The 19163-nt window shown below is 44.2% G+C and overlaps 1 protein-coding gene across 1 annotated transcript; it reads left to right on the forward strand.

The window, feature by feature from the left end:
* The first annotated feature begins 54 nt into the window (after nt 1–54).
* On the forward strand, nt 55–18440 carry myo1f (myosin IF). Its single transcript, XM_080886928.1, has 28 exons — nt 55–1761; nt 5036–5164; nt 6252–6341; nt 6479–6573; nt 6686–6773; nt 6910–6999; nt 8169–8300; nt 8448–8582; nt 8822–8954; nt 9282–9478; nt 9611–9691; nt 9814–9900; nt 10041–10127; nt 11042–11209; nt 11305–11390; nt 11475–11556; nt 11633–11739; nt 11826–11924; nt 12019–12163; nt 13347–13461; nt 13555–13724; nt 14689–14834; nt 15075–15221; nt 15301–15449; nt 15564–15635; nt 16032–16239; nt 17206–17366; nt 17464–18440. Exons 1-28 carry the CDS (start codon nt 1759–1761, stop codon nt 17538–17540), a joined length of 3279 nt encoding a protein of 1092 aa, XP_080743054.1. The 5' UTR covers nt 55–1758; the 3' UTR covers nt 17541–18440.
* The last annotated feature ends 723 nt before the right edge of the window (nt 18441–19163 follow it).

The raw sequence follows: 19163 nt of genomic DNA on the forward strand, positions 1-19163 counted from the left end.
AATGGTTGTTTCTGTGTGTTAGCCCTGCGACCTGTCCGGGGTGTACCCCGCCTCTCGCCCTAAGACAGTTGGGATAGGCTCCAGGGGCCCCGCAACCCTGAAAAGGATAAGCGAATGGATGGATAGAGGACTCGAGAACTTAACTGCTGTTTGACAAAACCCATCTGCTGTTGGATGAGATTAACCAGTGAAACTTCTGTAACAGATTTTATGAACATCAGTGTAGCTACAGAGAGAACCTACAAGCCAAGAAAGGCTAGATACAAATAAATGCATTAAAAAGATTTTAAAAATCAAAGAAATGGACACCAATACTTGTCTATAGGCAGATCATAGGACAACAATTAGTAAACAGATGGAATCATCGGACTCAAACGCTGGGCTGATGTTTAAAGATTCCAGCTGTTCTCAGCTCCTCTGGCTGACGGTCCCGCGCTGGTTCATACACGGCGAGCGTGAGAAACACAGGCACCGAGGCGAGACGTGAAGTGCTTTAAAAGGATCTCAAAATCAGCAGCAGCTCGCTCCTGCGTTCCCTCCGGTCCTCGTGTGAAGCGGGTGTAGAACGTTTAGTCGGAGAAAGTTTCTTCCTCTGTGCTTTAGAAGCATTGACTGAAATTTACACCCGCACGAGGATCTAGAACAAATTTAAAAGGAATCGAGGCCGCTGGTTTAGGTCACAGCTCGAGCAGCTGAGCATGCACCACAGGCCTAAATGCAGGCCTGCATTTGTCTCTGCGGTCCCGTGTTATCAGGAGACACGGCCGCATGCAAAACACATCGCTATATATTATGTGCAACACCTGAAAAGAGACTGAGTGAAAAACGGTAGAAGTAATTAAAAGGAGGCTCATGAGACAACCTCGAACACACTAGTGAAGTTCCAACCACAAAGACACAAAACTAAATACAAACTAAGAAAAACGTGACTTTAAACGACAAGAGAAAAAAAAAGGAGTGCACTGACAATAATGAGAAACAATCAGAGGTGCAATCGCAGAGAAACCCCACATCTGAAAGAGTCACAAACCCGCCCGTGAATGAATGAGACCTGACCCTGCGCTGGCACGCGCATCTTGCAGGAGCTTTAAAGACTCTCGATCCAGCTGACGTAAAACACAGGAAAACCAGCAACTGACACCTCCACTCACACACTACAAAGTCGACTCTGAATGAACCCGTCTGTTATTATGGGCGTTGGAGGCAGCAGCCTCTCTGACAAGACAAACACTATGAGAAGCCGCTACATGAAGCGACCACAGCCTGGGTGGAGCCGCTAACACACGGCTGAAACACCATCATTTGGCAACTGATTTAAGATAACTATCCCCTTTCTGCGGATGAGCGTCGCTTGCCGTCAACGCTCGCCTGCTGTGCAGCAGGCGAACTGGGCTGACTAATTGTGCCGTGGACCCGGCCGTCGTTTCTTCATCCTCCCGTCTGACGACTCCGAGCATGACAGAGCGCAGAATGGAGAAGTAAGCGGCTGGGCTTCATGCGGTGAGTTAATGTGCATCAGTGTGTGTTAGAGCAGTTCTTGTTTCACACACACTGCCGGTGGGAGTATGAGGAAGTAGGTTTTTGAATACTGTACTGGATGTCTTGTAGGGTGCTGGTTGCTGTTGGCTGTCCTGGTTGTGCGATGGCAGCAATCTAAGGTCAACCTGTGGATTTTTTACAACACGCGCAAACCCCCCCCCCCCCACACCATCTCTCTGGACAGTGGACGGCTGAGGAGGAGAGAGGCCCGCGGGAACAATGGTACAGTACAACCACCTGCATCTGCTCTCACAGCTGTAACATTTTGTGCATTTCAGTTACCTGTTTGCTGTGGTTTTCTCGGCTGAAAGGGCGAATTGTGATGGCTTTGTACGTTTTCAGTCAGTTTTCTTTTGCAAAGCAAATTCAGCTCATGTCACTTCTCTCCTTTTCTAAAAGCCAAAGGAGGATTTTTTGTGCTTTAAAGTGAGTTTTGGCATCAGAAGAGATGAGATAAGATCTCTTCAGGGGAATTCATCTCCTTCACAGCAGCAGAGTGATGTTTCCTCTTTTTCAGGGACAAGCTCACTTTCTCACAGACTCGAGCTTAAAGCAGTGCTGTGCGATTTCAATTTGAGGCACAGGTAGAAACTTTCAATATCATAGACAGAGTAAGAAAGTGACCAGTCGAGCAGGAAAGACAGATGAGCTTGAATTTAAAGGGAGGATAATGAGGAGTGGTTCACCCGAGGGGGGCTAACGGACCGAGCTGCAGGCAGCTGCAGGAAGAGAACTGGTAGCATGTACAAAGTTTAGAGGGTTTCACAAGATGCAGCAATGAGGTGTGAGAGGGGAAGTGGACTACAGGAGAGGCCTGCAGTTTCTGTCACAACACTTCCTCCTTGCACACAGAAGGTCTCCACACATCCAGGATCGCACAGCAGTCGTAGCTGCACCAGCAGCCACATCTGACAAATGGAGGTAAACGAGCAGTTTCAAGAGGGAAGAAAGTGAAAATGCACGCCCAGCTCCCTGTTTACACGCCACCTTTACATTTAGGCTCCGAGCCATTTATCTGTCATCATCTCAAGTGTGACAAAAGCTTTCAAATCTGTGTCGCGCTCGCCTGTTTACACATGACAGCAAAGGAAGAAAAGGAACAAAACCGTGCCCGACAGAAATAAATTATGAGAAGTGTCAAATGCATCACAGGGTCGTCTTTTTCTTGCTTTCTTTAAACAACTGTGCAGAAAGTTCCGGTTTGATGTGGAAAGCTTTTGAGATTCAACGTCTGCTGATAACCACACCTCACCGCAACTGACTGGCATGTAGTTTGTGGTTCTTAAGGTGTTGGATATTTGCATTACTTTTTTTTCTTTTAAAGGCGGCTGGTCTTTCAGTGAAGACTAGTGTGATGTCATCACAGCTAAAAAACAGGAACATGTTTTTTTCTTCCTGGTGGACGATGTTGACTTTTTAAAGGTTGTATAAACATAACTAATAACTTTACCTCTATAATAGTCTCTCCAGTCCTACAAACCTACTCCTGAACTAGTTCAATACACGAGTATCCATTTAATCTGTACACAGCTCCATTTAAAAATGATATAAGATTTAAAGGAGGTCAGCTACTGCGGGCAGCCGATGATTTAATCTCAGTTAAATGGCATCTACTTACCCCCTTGCTTTGCATTTTAATATTGTAGGAAAAAATCTGAGTATCAGAAAGCATCAACAACAATCAGGTGACCCCCTGTTAGCATCCAACTGTCAACAGTGGGAAGAAAAAACTCCCGTTTAACAGGAAGAAACCTCCAGTGGAATCAGCTTCAGCCATCTGCCATCGAGACAGGACGACAGGCAAACTCTTACTAATTGCTCGTGTGTGATAATCTGTTAACCAGCAACGACGTTTGTGTATCAGCTCATCAGTAGGTGATCATTAGATTACCAACACCGCATCAAAGCCGTTTAACCTCTTCTAGTAAAATATTAAAGACGATCGCAGATTCTGATCTCGCAGAACATAAAAATCTGGTATTTGAGTTCTATTTAAAGAGACGCTGATCTCTGCTGTTTCTCTTCTAGTCGTGTTGTCATCACGTCACTGAAAGGCACCAAAGCTGTGAACTCATCCTGCCAGCAGCACTGTCCGAGTGCTGACGCCTTCATTTATAACAGTCGTTACAGGGCAAATTCATATTGATCCACGGATAAAAATAGTCCCCAGCTTTGGCGTAGTTTGGGCCTGTTTAATGGAGTTTGTGTCAGAGTCATATCTGATTTATGCTTTAAGCTCAGAGGGTGTGAGCACTGGCACGTATATGAGAAAAAAGAGACTCGCGAATTAGCTTTAAACTTGTGACTTCCGCCCGCTCTTTCCCCCTCAGGGGCTTTAAATTCAGAAACAAAAGCGTGCACTAAACACGCATGCATGCTGTGCTTATTTAAGACACGAATATGTAATCATGCCCGTCACACACGCAGCATCTGTATGCATCGTTCTTTGTTGGCGTTTGCACACTGACAGTGTTTCATAATGAAACTTTGTGTTTCTATTTTTTGCTGATGAGCTAAAAATGAAGCATCAGCAGAATCTGTTTGTAGAGGTTCTGCTAATATTTGTAGCTAATTAAGCGTTTATTGTTTTTCATAAGAAGGGACTGAAACCAGAAACCAGCAAGATGTTAAAAAATCTAATGAAATACGACTTCTTAGCACGAGGTTTGTTACAATGTGCAGCGCTTATCTTCATGACGTGTAGAGACAGAGGTAGAGGTCACGCCCACCGAGGTCAAAGATGAGCACAACAAGCTCACCAAGTGACAAAGACGTCATAACCGAGATGACACATTGGTTCTTCAACTGTGGCTGGATCCTTCAGCCTCTTCTTCACCCACTTTGGCAAAGAGACCTCCTTTGTGTTTCCCCAGCTTTCACCCATCAAACAGAGTTCAGGCTGAAATAACAACGAGGCGAGCGCTCCTGAGCTGAAACTGTGGAAACAATCAGTTTATTGCTAGTTTATCTTCGCCTCCTGTGTAGGTGTCGCATTGTTGAGGCAAATTAGAAGAAGCTTCTCTAAAATGTCCGAGCTAGAAAATGAGCTCACCTCATCTGTGACCAGTTTCCTGGTAACGAGCCCCGAGCTTCCTGTAATGACAACCACACTGGTAATTGTGTTTTTGGCTTTACTGATGCCAAAGCTTGAAACGCTTTCATTTGAAATCTTCGCTCGGCCTCCTGTTTTCTTTTTTTTACATGTCTTTCTTCCTTTGCTTCGTTTTTGGTTTGCTTGTTTCCTTCCTTGCTTCGTGATGCCCACACGGCTCTCTAAAGCTCTCGTCTCTACAACAAACACTAATATTGTTTCAAAATGCTTATTTTTCCGGTCCAAATTCCCACTCAGCCACAGAGTACGCTGAGCTACGCTGCTTTTGCGTCACAGCGTGTGGTAGTTTCTTTGATGAGGAAACTCAGCTTGAGTAAAATGTCCTTTTAAAGATTATTGCAACACGTCGTTACTAACAGAGTCTTCCTCTCCTCTGCGATTCAGGCAAAGTACCACTGGCAGAGTCAAAATGTCAAGCAAAGCGGCGTGGACGACATGGTCCTCCTGTCAAAGATCACCGAAGACGCCATCGTGGACAACCTGAAGAAGAGATACATGGACGACTACATCTTTGTATCCTACAAGCTGTGTTTGATGTTGTAAATTATACCTGCAGTCTGACGGGAACTAAAGGCCTCTATTTAAACTGTCCCCACAATCTGCTCCATCTTCACATTGAATCTCGCTAAAGAACCCGAACGTGAAAGCATGAAGTGAAAAATCACCTTGGCTGAAATGGCCTTCTTCCATATTTGTGTACAGTCTTCTTATCCACCCACAGATGTGCTGATCAAAACACAAATTCACAGACAATCAAACAAACATATATGGGCATAAATATAAGGAATTCACTCTTCCTCTTCTGAGTTCACCGTGTGACTCAACAGCCCACTTCCGTCTTCTGAAAGCACAGCTGAACGTCAGAGCCATATTTAGAGAAAAAACCCATCCATGTTAAATCCTGAGTGAGAGCGAGTTAATGTTATATCGAGAACGACTCGCTTAGATAAGAAGCTGTTTGTTAATCACGTCCGGTGTCTTTGGTTAGAGTTACTCTCCTGTTAACGTGGGATCCTTGGGTAAAGCAGGCCTCTGTCTTACCAGTCTTATCAGTAAGGAAGTGAACTGATAACGACACTGGTCATGTCTGTCACACGTGGCTTTATTTAGGTTACAATGGATTCATGACTTTGGTATTTCCCCTTCCCTCCGTCTGGCAGGTGGGCCCCATGGGTAGTCATTCAGGTCGGTGAGCACCAGGCAGATTTGGCTTTGACATTAGCAGAAATATGTCAGCGATGATGTCACCGTGACATTTTGGTTCAGACTTCGTGTACGGTACGAGCATGAGCTGAAACTTGTGATTTGCTTCAGCCTCGGTTTTGGTGTTTGAAAGCGCGCTGATGCGAGGGCTGCCAGCGTATACTTTGTCTGTTTTCTGTTTCACCTGCAGAGTGAAAGAGTGAAACCTGCCCCCCAGGAAGCTATTAGAAGATGGGGTGTTTGAAGGTGCCTAACATTAGCTTTAGCTCATATGTCAACAGAACAAAGCAAAAACATTTCACTTTCTTCAAAACGTCTAATGTACGTACGCCCTGTTTAAGCGTATTTAAACCATATGATGCATCATTCCCAAACTTTCCTCAGCCGCCCTCTCCAGACTTACATCGGCCCTGTGTTGATATCTGTTAACCCCTTCAAACAGATGCCCTACTTCACTGACAGAGAGATTGAACTCTATCAAGGAGCTGTAAGTGAATTTTCATCGCCGTCTTCTCATGACTTCTTTAAACTTGTGGCATATGTGGTGCAGAGGTTCTTCCTGTTGGCTGCTGTTGCCCTACGCTCGTTTTACTCAAACTGACCTCAAACCGTTTCGCTCTACAGGCCCAGTATGAGAATCCACCGCACATCTACGCCTTGACTGACAACATGTACAGAAACATGATGATTGACGGGGAGAATCAGTGTGTTATCATCAGGTGAGTTTTCTGCTTCCCACGCTGACGCCCATGCTGTGCCGTGCAGGTATGTTTGACAATAAAATATGGCTTTGCGGTGTGTTGTCTGCCTTTTTTTACGTGGCTGCGGTAGCGGTGAGAGCGGTGCTGGGAAGACAGTGGCTGCCAAATACATCATGGGTTACATTTCCAAAGTATCCGGAGGAGGATCGAAAGTGCAGGTACAGACCGTATGCTTGCTCCGCCTTATATGAATCTTCAAAATGAGTCAAAAAACCTTTAAACTTCCTTCAGTGTGGCGTGGAGGTTTTTCACTGTCTGGTATTGTGTTAATGTTTGTGTGCATGTGTGTGGCAGCATGTAAAAGAAATCATCCTGCAGTCAAATCCTCTGTTGGAAGCCTTTGGTAATGCCAAGACTGTTCGCAACAACAACTCTAGTCGTTTTGTAAGTATGAGTTTTTTACTTGAAGACCTGGTGTGGATGCTTTCTATCAAGTTTATAGTTATTAAGTAATATACCTGCTCATTTAAAAAGAAAAACAAAAAGAAGTCAACCCCACACCCCAAAAATAAAACATTCAAGAGTTCAGCAGTCACTCGCTTTAGCTTGCTGAGTGTGCTAGTTGTAAAAAAGCTAAGATGTTTAGCTTTATAAACAGTACCCATGCTGAATATCAGCTTATTATATTAGAGAAATACCCTCAGCAATCCCACGATCCCCTATGAGCAAGCGCTTGGCAACAGTGGGGAGAAAGAACTCCCTTTTAAGGCCTCCAGTAGAACCAGGAGTGTCAGAAAATACACAAACTCTGTGGGAGGGAAGACAAGGTGTAGTGGCACCAACAGGAGCGGAGAACAAGTGCTCATTGTGTTTTGGAAGTCCCCCACCCGCCTGACTCAGTTTTATCTATGACCTTTATCAAAAAAAGGAACGCTTTAATCTTAAAACTAGCGCGTGTGTCTGTCCTCTGAATCCAAACTGGAAGGTGGCACCGCTGTAAAGCGTCCTAATAGCTAAAGGCTCCGCCCCCTGTGCTACTTTTGGAAATTCTAGGAGTGAGAGGGAAGTGCTCCATTGGAATAACACGGTACTATGATGTTTTTAAGGTGATTAGCTAATATTAGCATGTAAGTAATAACAGCTGTCTCCAAGCATTGCAGAGCGAGGTTATGCAGAGCCACATATGTGCCTGTAGCCTCATTACAAGTGATTTATTACAACATTCTCGTGCACTTCAAAAACACTTTTATTGCATTCATTCTGGTTTCTCATAAGAAGGGTCCTAATGATCACACCCATAAACCACCCTGACCTGCATGTCTGCAGCTTTAGCGTGAGATATCAGAAGAGCAATTAGTTATATTTCCTGTTACCCTTTGTACACCATCACAGCTCTCGTGTACTGAGCGTGCACGCATATATTTTCTGACTCATATAAATGTAGTGTACATGGAAGTGGTTTATCTTTAGGAAACGGTCGCATGATTTGAGAACCGTCTCATCCTGAAAGCAAATTTTGACACTGGCTGATCTGCAATAATGAGTGAGGACAGATTTCCTCGCAGCCTCGTTTCTCAACTCCAAGTGTTGACTTTGATTTTTACATTAATCAGGGGAAATACTTTGAGATCCAGTTCAGCAGAGGAGGGGAGCCAGATGGTGGAAAAATATCAAACTTTCTGCTCGAGAAGTCAAGGGTGGTCAGCCAGAACGAGAACGAGAGGAACTTCCACATTTACTATCAGGTGAGAGGCTGATGGGCACAAACCGCAGATTAATAGCAACTCCTTTAAAAAAAAAGACAGAGTTCCTCTTAAGCTGCAAGATCTTCATTCAATATGAAGCCAGTGTGTGTGTGTGACTCCTGCTGGGCCTGCGTTGTTGTTTTCCAGTTGATAGAGGGAGCTAGTGCTCAGCAGAGAGAGGCCCTGGGCATCATGACTCCTGATTATTACTACTACCTCAACCAGTCTGGGACATACAAGGTGGATGGGACCAATGACAGCAAAGACTTCCAGGAAACTATGGTACGCAAACTTATAGGTGGGATCCAGTGGTGTTCAGCAAACCTGTGCTTGGTCCCAGGTTTGCTGTGTGGAAAGTCTGATCAATGCTTTGTAGCTAAACCCATTATAGTGGCTCTAGCTGATCTACATTGATTGCTGGCAGGAAATAAAATGTGGACGTAAAGTAGTTCTGCTTGACATCTCCTCACGTTGTGGTGAAGCTGCTGCCGTCACACTTTCTTCTTGGATTTGTTCTTCAGGAGGCCATGCAGGTGATTGGGATCCCAGGTGACATCCAGACGCAGGTGCTGCAGATCGTTGCGGGTATCCTCCACCTGGGAAACATTAGCTTCATAGAAGCAGGCAACTATGGGCAGGTGGAAAGCACAGACTGTGAGTGCGACACACACGTGCCGACGCATCTTCTGTTCACATGCAGTCATACTCCCGCTGGATATCACCATAACAAAGGTCGTCCCCGGCACACGCCCTACAAATGAATAGAATCTCTACACACAGACGACTTCCCTGTTTACTGCCTCAGTAGATAATTGGTGGTTACATCCAAAGCAGCCATGATACCCTCCGTTGGCTTCTGTCTAGGGAGGGTATCATTAATTCATCATAGGAAGTCTTTGCTTATGGCATAATAAAACACATCTGAATTACGAGTCCGCTTTTGGCACGATTGAACTACAACTTGACTTTGCTTCGCTCCAGTGCTCGCATTCCCCGCCTATCTGCTGGGCATCGACCCCAACCGTCTGCAGGACAAGCTGACCAGCCGGAAGATGGATTCAAAGTGGGGAGGGAAGTCTGAGTCCATTAACGTGACCCTGAACCAGGAGCAGGCCAACTACACACGAGATGCCCTGGCCAAAGCGCTGTATGCACGCCTCTTTGACTACCTGGTGGAGGTAATCACGCTTGATGATGCAGCTGAGCAAAAACAGACTAAAGAAAATGAAACATTTGCTTTTAATTCAGCTGACATGTATTCATGCACCTCATCTGCTCTTTGCATTTGTCTCGTGTCCTTACTTCTCCAGTCTATAAATAAAGCCATCCAGAAACCATATGAGGAATTCAGCATCGGAGTGCTTGACATTTACGGCTTTGAGATATTCCAGGTTAGGCTTCTCATAACTTCCAGATACTTAACCTTTGCACGCATCCACTAAAAGACTAAATGTGTGTTTAATAGCAGGATTTGTTTCATCTCTTACTGACTGTGTTGTATTCGCTTCCTCAGAGAAACGGTTTTGAGCAGTTTTGCATCAACTTTGTCAACGAGAAACTGCAACAGATCTTCATCGAACTCACCCTGAAGGCTGAGCAGGTAACTATAAATAAAACTATATAAATAGAATTGAATTGTAACTGCACTGTGCAGCGCATGCATTTGACTCCACTGTGTTTCAGTTGGTGAGGATCACTGTATGTCCTCAAACCAAATGTTTTGCTCTCATTGTCTCTCAGGAAGAATATGTTCAGGAGGGCATCAAGTGGACGCCCATCGAGTACTTCAACAACAAGATCGTGTGCGACCTTATTGAAAATAAACTGGTAAGCTCATAAACGCGATGACTGACGGAGGGTTTATGCAGATCGTGTAAAACTGGCTCTCATTAGAAAACAAGTGGGCCCCTAAAGCAGCGAGAGTTTGGTGCTCTGCTTCCTGAAAACAGTGAAACGGAAGAACAGAGCGCTCGGGGTCACAACAGGAAGAATCAAGTCACGTGACCAAGATATAGCAGTAACATCGGGGGTAACATTTGCATTTTGTTTTTGGAAAAGTTTTATTGCACATTTATTTTCACAGTAAATCAGATAATATATGATATTCCCAAAAGCCAAAAAGAGAAGAAGAAAAGACATATGAGGCATTGGTGGAGGAGCTGCAGTTTTATCTCCTTGTATGAATTTGTGTGTTTGAAGTGTTTCACTGGATGACTAAAAAATGGGGATTTACATGCGGTCTACAGACATCAGGCTTTCAATCAAACTACTGTATAAAAGTAACTTTATATAAGTTTTACTCTGGTCTTTAAAGCTCATATTAAAGCTCTACACATGTTTACTGGGAACCTCTAATTCAATTTGAATTCAAAAACATTACAATCAAAAGTTACCAGGTGGTCATGTCAAAAAAATTTGTATTATGTAACTGCACGTGTGCTAATTTGTATCAATTTCTGGTGGTGGTCAGAGGGCCCGGTGGTGCCAGTGTCCGGCAGCCTCGCCTCTGTCAGTGCCCCAGGGTGGCTGTGGCTACAATGTAGCTTGCCATCACCAGTGTGTGAATGGGTGGATGACTGGATGTAGTGTAAAGCGCTTTGGGGTCCTTAGGGACTGAGTAAAGCGCTATACAAGTACAGGCCATTTACCATTTCTAACAGATATTTCTTATTCGTTTATCTAAAAGTTATCAAAACTCGTAAGAACAAAATCGCAGCTAAAAAGCCGTCGTCTCTTTGCAGAACCCTCCGGGTATAATGAGCGTGCTGGATGATGTGTGCGCCACCATGCATGCCAAAGGAGAGGGTGCAGATGGCACTCTGCTGCAGAAACTGCAGGCTGCTGTGGGGACGCACGAACATTTCAACAGCTGGAACTCGGGCTTTGTTATACATCACTACGCCGGGAAGGTAAGATTTGATTTTGTTTGCTCGATGTGGCGCTTATAAACCTCAAAGATTTGTTTTTGGGGGTTTTTCAGTGAAAATATCTGGTGTCATCGCAGGTGTCATATGATATCAACGGCTTCTGTGAGAGAAATCGGGACGTGCTTTTCCCCGACCTCATCGAGCTCATGCAGAGCAGTGAATTGTGAGTTTCCTGTACTGGTCTGATTGTTGCACTGAAGGCGTAATTTAAAAAAAACAATGCATTAAAAAAAACGTGTCTCTTTAGTAACTTCATCCGTAGCTTGTTCCCCGAAAACCTCAACACAGATAAAAAAGGAAGGCCGACCACGGCAAGTTCAAAGATCAAGGTGAGAGCTTTTCAATCTGTCGACGGTTGATTTTGTGCAGCAGCGCATTCGTCTCACGCTGTTGTTTCCCTCGCAGAAACAAGCGAACGACCTGGTGAACACGCTGATGAAGTGCACGCCGCATTACATCCGCTGCATCAAACCCAATGAGACAAAGCGGCCGAAAGACTGGGAGGAGAGCAGGTGAGAATGCTCGCCGTCACGCTTTGAGGAACTCTGAAAGATTTCACAGGGAACGTTTGCTGATCAGCGGCGCTATCTGTTTTTAGGGCCAGGCATCAAGTAGAATACCTCGGACTGCGGGAAAACATCCGCGTACGAAGGGCTGGATTCGCATATCGGAGACTCTTCAGTAAATTCCTGATGAGGTAAGTTTAATCGTGCGTGTTCATGGAATTGCTGCCTGAAAAAAGACACACAGCTCTCACTGTGATTTGTTTGTTTGGTGCTTTTTGAATCCAGGTACGCCATTCTGACAGCCGAAACATGGCCGTGCTGGAGAGGGCCAGAGCAGCAGGGGGTGCTTCACCTCCTTCGCTCCGTCAACATGGATAACGATCAATACCAGATGGGACGCACCAAAGTCTTTGTGAAGAACCCCGAATCGGTACGGAGCTTCATATTTTAGATTCCCTCAGGCTGCATATTTGTTCTAACCAGTGTTGTAACATAATCAACTTATCTTGGCGATCGTGGCTCAAGAGTTGGGAGTTCGTCTTGTAATCGGAAGGTTGCCGGTTTGAGCCCCGGCTTGGACAGTCTCGGTCGTTGTGTCCTTGGGCAAGACACTTCACCTCCCGCCTACTGGTGGTGGTCAGAGGGCCCGGTGGCGCCAGTGTCCGGCAGCCTCGCCTCTGTCAGTGCCCCAGGGTGGCTGTGGCTACAATGTAGCTGCCATCACCAGTGTGTGAATGTGAGGATGACTGAATGTGTAAAGTGCTATACAAATACAGGCCATTTACCATTTACAAATAAAGAAAAGCTCACATTGCCTGATATAAGCTCTCGTACCTCTCAGTGAGGTAAAGAGCAGAGAAGATTATGCTGCATGTGTTTTTTGACTCATCTCAGCAGGACGATATTAATGTTGCTGCGCTCAAATGTTTGCGTGAAAAGGGACTGAAATAGCTTCAAAGATTAAAAAAGTTCAGACCACAGCTACTTTCTAACCTCCACATAGCTGCAACATGTTGGGGGAAGTTTTTGCAAGTTTTTCAGTGAAACAGGCTTGACAGCAGCTAATAATACTGCCTCAGCTGGTTCATTAACCACTTTAATTCCATTTAATGTATAAAAAAATATTAGTCCTTTATTTTTTTTAGTCCTTTATTTATCCAGGTAAAAACTCTCATTGAGATTAAAAATCTCATTTCCAAGAGAGACCTGGCATATATTGAAATATATATATTGAAAGGCAAAGACTCTACAAAAATACAGAGGAAACCCCGGCAATCAGACGAGCTCCTGTGAACAACGATTTGGTGATAGTGGGAAGGAAAAACTTCCTTTTAACAGGAAGAAACCTCTGACAGAATCCGGGGGAGGAAGACGGGACAAAAGACACACTGAGACAGAGAGCCAGATATTAATAATAACTAATGATTAAATGTAGAGCGGCACATAAACACGGAGAGAGTGATAAAGGGGGAGTGAAGAAGAAACACCAAGTGCATCATGGGAATCTCCAAGCAGCCTGGGTCTATTGCAGCATAGCTAAGGGAGGATTGAAGGTCATCCTGCTCTAACATGCACTAAACCTGCAGAAATACTCATGCACATATGCCTTTCAGCTGTTTCTGCTTGAGGAGATGAGAGAGAGGAAGTTTGACACTTTTGCCAGAATCATTCAAAAAGCCTGGAGAAAATTCATCGCGAGGAAGAAGTACGAACAGATGAGAGAAGAGGGTGAGTTACACAAACGACGAGATTCCCCGCACAGGTTGCACCAAAGAGCTTGAGTTGGTTTTAGAAATGTTTGTTGTTCCTTGTGACTCGCAGCCTCAGACATCCTGTACAACTCCAAAGAGCGGAGGAAAAACAGCATCAACAGGAACTTCGTTGGCGACTACCTCGGGCTGGAGCAGAGGCCTGAGCTGCGGCAGTTCCTCGCCAAGAGGGAGCGCGTCGACTTCGCTGATTCGGTTAACAAGTTTGATCGCAGGTTCAAGGTTTGAATTCTTGTGTTTTCGTCCAATCAAAGAAAGAGTTGCAGTACTGTGCAAAAGTCTTGAGCCAATCCGTCATTTCTTTATATTTTGCTAGAAAAGTGATTTATTGAAACATGTTGCAAACATACATGGAAATAGAGTATAAAAGAGAAAAAGTGAGTTTTTACGTTCTAACAAGCTTGAAGGTTTCGTGTGACCACCTTGATTCTTCAGCCTGAATTATCCTGGGCAGCTTTCTTAAAGTAGTCGTCAGGAATAGTTCTTTTCTTGGCTCCTTGAAGGACATTCGCAGCTCTTCTTTGGATGTTGGCTGTCATTTGTTCTGCTCTCCATCAACATGACCCCACACTGCTGCAGCAGTGTTGCAGTCGAGGCTCTGGGGAGGCCCGTCCACGTGTGTGTGCTCGGGATGTTATATCAGGCATTTTTCAAAACTTTTTTACGTGTTGTGTGTAGAAACAAGCTCGATTGACTCGCAGGTCAAAAGCATTCCTCTGAAAACCGTCAGGCACAAGCAGCCAATCGCCAAGGAAAACAACTAAAAGACCTTCAGAAAGTCTGGAAAACTATTGCCTAAGAAAACGTTGATAAAAATAAGGAAATGAAGGGTGGCTCAAGTTTGGCAACGTACTCTCTGTTCAGTTTCTATAACAATAAGACCTTAAGATTTATAAAAGACATTAAATTCACGCTTTCTTGCTTGTTGTTGACTTCAGAAAAAATGTACCCAAAGAAAAAAAAAGAAAACCCAACAATCATGTGACCCCCTATGAGCAAGCAAACTTGCTCATAGGGGGTCACATGATTGTTGGGTTTTTCTCCGTGTGTGTTATTGTAGGGTCGACCTTACAACATAAAGCACATTGAGGCGCCTGTTGCTGTGATTTGGCGCTGTATAAGTAACTGAATTGAGTTGTGCCTTGTCCCCAGAGTCACCCGCTTTCCTTTTCTCCCCCCAACCCAGTCTATCAAGAGAGATTTGATCCTGACACCGAAAGGCATCTATCTGATTGGCCGAGAGAAGGTGAAGAAGGGACCCGAGAAAGGACAGATAAAGGAAGTACTAAAGCGGAAGATGGAGTTTGGAGGCATCAGCAGTGTCTCTCTCAGGTGTGTATCTAATTAACACAGATTCATTACTAAAATCTCTCATTTTTATGTAGCCTGTGTATGTTGTTACTGCTGCTGTTGCTGAAGTGAAAAATGTAACTGCATCCTCTGCTCTCTTCTTGCTGCTATTTTAACGCTTCCTTGAATGTCTTTCAGTGTTTCAGTTACCCGCACTGCTTCCTCTTTCTGTTTTTAAACTTCAGCAAGAGTGAGTTCATGGTATTTTTTTTTCCTTCTTAGTACGAGACAGGATGATTTCTTCATCCTCCACGAAGCCCAGTATGACAGTTTGCTGGAATCCAACTTTAAGACAGAGTTCCTCAGTTTGCTTTCCAAACGCTACGAGGAAGTGACAAAAAGAAAACTGACAATCTCCTTCGGTGACAGGTCGGTAGAGGAACACACAGCCTTTGTTAGCATGAGAAAAACACGCAGGGGTGACTAAAGCAGGTTCTTCTTGCTTCAGGCTGGAGTTCAGAGTGAAGAAGGAGGGCTGGGGTGGAGGAGGCACCAGAATAGTAGTGTTCCAGAAAGGCCCTGGAGACGTGGCCCAGCTCAAACCTGGAGGGAAGACCCTGTCTGTCACAATAGGAGATGGTCTACCCAAATCCTCCAGTAGGTTAAAATAAGTCATGATGCCGTATAGACTTGAAAAAAGTAGGAACAAATTTAAATAGTAAATAAAATGCTGCCTGTATAAGCATCCTAACTGTCCCTTCTTTTGATTAGAGCCAACCAGGAAGTCGTTTCCTCCGTCTTCCGGTGGAGGAAGAGGAGGAAGAAACCACGTAGCGCCCAAATGTAAGCCACTACTCACCTGTGATCCTCACCTGTGGAAAAACCCTTCCCAGTGGCTCAAAGTAACTAAATAGGAAGTGTGGATGTACTTATTGAAACATAAAGTACTGCAGTATTTACACTCTGTTGCATTTTGATTAACTTTTCAGCTGTTTCAATCATAATCCTTTTTACTTTGTGTATTGAACAGCCGATTGCTTACTTTGTACATCTAGGTCGTAAATAAAAGCTCGTTCAGTACGACATATGGCTGCAGTATGTGAAGCTGTAAAACAATAAAGCAGCAAAGGCACCAGTGATAACAGTCGTGTCATGTAACACTGAAATGGGCCGTTCTGAGTCTTTACCGTCGTACTGCTGCTCTGTTATTGAAGCACACGCTTCGTTCTCTCTCCTCAGCGCATCAGAACGGTGGAGCCAAATTCCCCAGAGGTCCTCATAACCCACAAGCCGATATCACGTATTCCTCCCCGCAAAAGCAGGGCCGACCACTCCAGGGAGGCCCGCCCAAACTGGGATCCCAGAGAGGCCCCCGACCTCCAGCGCCAAACCAGTATAATCAAGGAAACTTGGACTTCCTTAATGTGCCTGATCAGGGCATGTCAGGGTAAGACATGTTTAAAAAAGACATTAAAAAAGAAAGGAAGGTGTGGTTTGTAAGGGATTACCAAGGTGAGGCTGAAACCTGCGAGTAACTGAAAGTTAGAGCGAGGCAGAGAAACCTGTTTGTTTTTCACTGAATTACTGAATCATCTCTTCCATACTAGATGCTGTTTCGCTGGTTTGGGGGGGGAGGGGGTGTTCTGGGAACAAAGCAGTTCCTACCAGCTGCACTCAGAGGCGGGTCAGAAAGTCTGGTTAAATAAATGTTGGGGTTGAGAGAGATTTAAACACATTAATTCCTTAATTCTGGGGAGAAAAATCACGACAGCCTCTCTTTAATCCATCCAGGGTGTGGCGCACGCTGTTGGCTAAAGTCAAAGACTCTGTCAACGACAACAACACCCTGCTTTTATGTTTGTTTGTTTTTCAGCTGACGGTCTGTTATTCTGACCGCTGCTTTTTTGGGATACGGATGAGACCGGACTGGGATGAGTCCTGAGGATGTTTTAGCCGAGACTAGTGCTGGTTTGCAAAGTTGACTGACTGTGGTCTTAAACTGGATGCTGCATTCTGCTAAAAATGAATTATTAAAACAATCAGTAGTTAGAAGGAAACTGAACAGCTGATTCCTCAGAGGCAGCTATAATTAAGCCCAACTTTAAGCCTTTTAAGGGGTAAATTTTACAGAAATTACCTCTCATACGGAGAACAAAGGGGATAAATATCTACAGAGAGCAAAACATATTTTTTCCTGTTGTAAATTTAGATATTTTAACATGAGACTTTATTGGGATTGACTCGCTTTTAGAGCCAGCCCCCAGTGGCCAGCTGAGGAACTGCAGCTTTTGGCACTTTTGCCATTTTCAACCCACGCGTGACAGTTAAAAGTTAATTTGATTCATGTTAGTAAATAAATAAGATGTGAATAAATTATGGTCATGAGCACCTCCTTTTTCCCCCTTTGTCACAGGAAGCAGAGGAAAATGAGCATCCACCAGCGACCTCCTCCTGCTCCTAAACCGCAGCCTCGACCTCAGGGTCCTCGCTGCCGGGCGTTATATCAGTACGTCGGCCAAGACACGGATGAGATCAGCTTCGAGGCCAATGATGTATTAGATCTTGTCAAAGAAGGTGCGTGCACGAAAGCAACGACATGTAGGGAGATGCATATTGATGAGATAGACTGGAAGTGGTTCATGACGTGTTTCTTTACCGTTTCTCTCCGCAGACCCCTCAGGCTGGTGGACGGGCAGAATTGGAGGGAAGGAAGGTCTCTTCCCGGGTAACTATGTGGAAAAGATTTGATGAGAACCTTGCGAACGTGTCTGTGTTTGCTCATAAACAGATGTAATTCAGCACATTCAGAAACTGCCTGCGAGTTGTTCACGGATGCATCGGGGCTTTCAAAGGGTCGAGCTCTCTGATGTTTGAGCCCCAGCTAATTTACCCGGCAGCGTGCCGTAGAAGCAGAACACATGAAGGATTACTCTTGGGTTTATTATCGCTAAAGCACAACTGCAAATAGCTGCTCAGGTTCCATCTTTGTCTTGGTGTCAAACAATCCCGTTGAGAAAGAAACCAGCGAGGTCTTCGACGTCACCTCTGACTGGTTCCTCCACGACTCAAAGTTACGCCGAGTGAAGGCGTGACAGAAGAGCAGCATGAAAATACTGCATCGCTTCCTGATGTTTACACTGTTTTATCTGCCTGAAGCTTTCTTCACGATCAATGACGACCACTTCTTTTGATTAAGTCAACAAGCGTCTAATCGAGTGATAACAGACTTTTGAAAATACTGATGATGATGATGCTTTTGCTCTGAAACTTCAGATCAAATCAAAGCCATTAAGAGGAGCAACATTTTAATGTCAGTTATCTTTTTTATACTCTGAATTTTTTTACTGATATTTCTCGTGGTATTTTCTTGTATTTTCGTTTTAATAAAAAAAGGAAAAAACTTTTATTTCCACGTTTTTACCTCGGGGACTTTTGCACGTGTTTGTTTTGTGTTGCCAGTAAGTTAGAAAAACATTTGTGAAGAGCAGAACACAAAGAAAGAGATGGATGAACTTGAATGTGATTATTTTGGCCAGCTTTGTATTTTTATTTCAACTTGTGGTGGATTTTTGCAAAATATGTGATTACTTTCAGTCATTTTGTTCAGGATTTTTTATGTGAATGAGAAGATTAAAATAAAGACTCCCTCAGAAAGATTTTTCTTTCAGTTGTTATAAAGTTTGACATGTTTGCTCACAAAAATAATATTATGCCTGTTCTGAAACGTAGCTCTAAAGAAAAAGCTCCCAAAAGAGATTTCCTGTTCCTACAAGTAGTATTATGATATCTGCTCACTGAGGTACACGTTGCTGGTATTAGTTGGACCTTTTTTTGCCAGCTTTAATTCTTAAAAACATGGAGGCACTGATAGATGCACAGATTGTGCAAAGATCTAACCAAAATAATAATCAGCCAGTCGGCTGCTGCAAACAGGCCACAGCACAGATCTTTAACCTGCGTCTCAGCAGCTTCGTTTAAAGCTGCGCAGCCTGCAGTAATTGGATTGGCCAAAGCCTCCTGATTGGTGCTGCGCCTATTTTTCTCTAAATTGTGAGAGAGATTACCAGCTCATCTGTCTCAGATTTCGTCGTAGCGGTTTGTTTTTTTTAACTTTACAGATCATAAACACTTCTACATGTGATAAAAAACGAGATCACACTGGAGCCCATTGATTTCATCGCGGATTTGTTTGAGACTCAAACTGCAGCAGCACAGTGTCACAGTACTGCCCAAAAGAGTAAAAATGCATGCACTGAAAAACCGTAACATAAGAAGACAACGTGTAGCCTGAAATGGGAGACCGACGAGTACTTTCGGTAATATTAGGTGACTCTCCGGTAACTATTTGTAATTAAATACACGAGTACTTTT

The sequence above is a fragment of the Rhamphochromis sp. 'chilingali' genome (assembly GCF_963969265.1).
Source record: "Rhamphochromis sp. 'chilingali' genome assembly, chromosome: 7".
Taxonomy (NCBI): Eukaryota; Metazoa; Chordata; class Actinopteri; order Cichliformes; family Cichlidae; genus Rhamphochromis; species Rhamphochromis sp. 'chilingali'.

What these genes read in the sequence shown, in the direction of transcription:
- myo1f (XM_080886928.1), top strand. An exon ending in ACATGGACGACTACATCTTT is followed by an intron (nt 5,165 to 6,251) that starts GTATCCTACAAG and finishes CGCCCTCTCCAG; the next exon opens with ACTTACATCGGCCCTGTGTT. An exon ending in TGGTCTACCCAAATCCTCCA is followed by an intron (nt 15,450 to 15,563) that starts GTAGGTTAAAAT and finishes TCTTTTGATTAG; the next exon opens with AGCCAACCAGGAAGTCGTTT.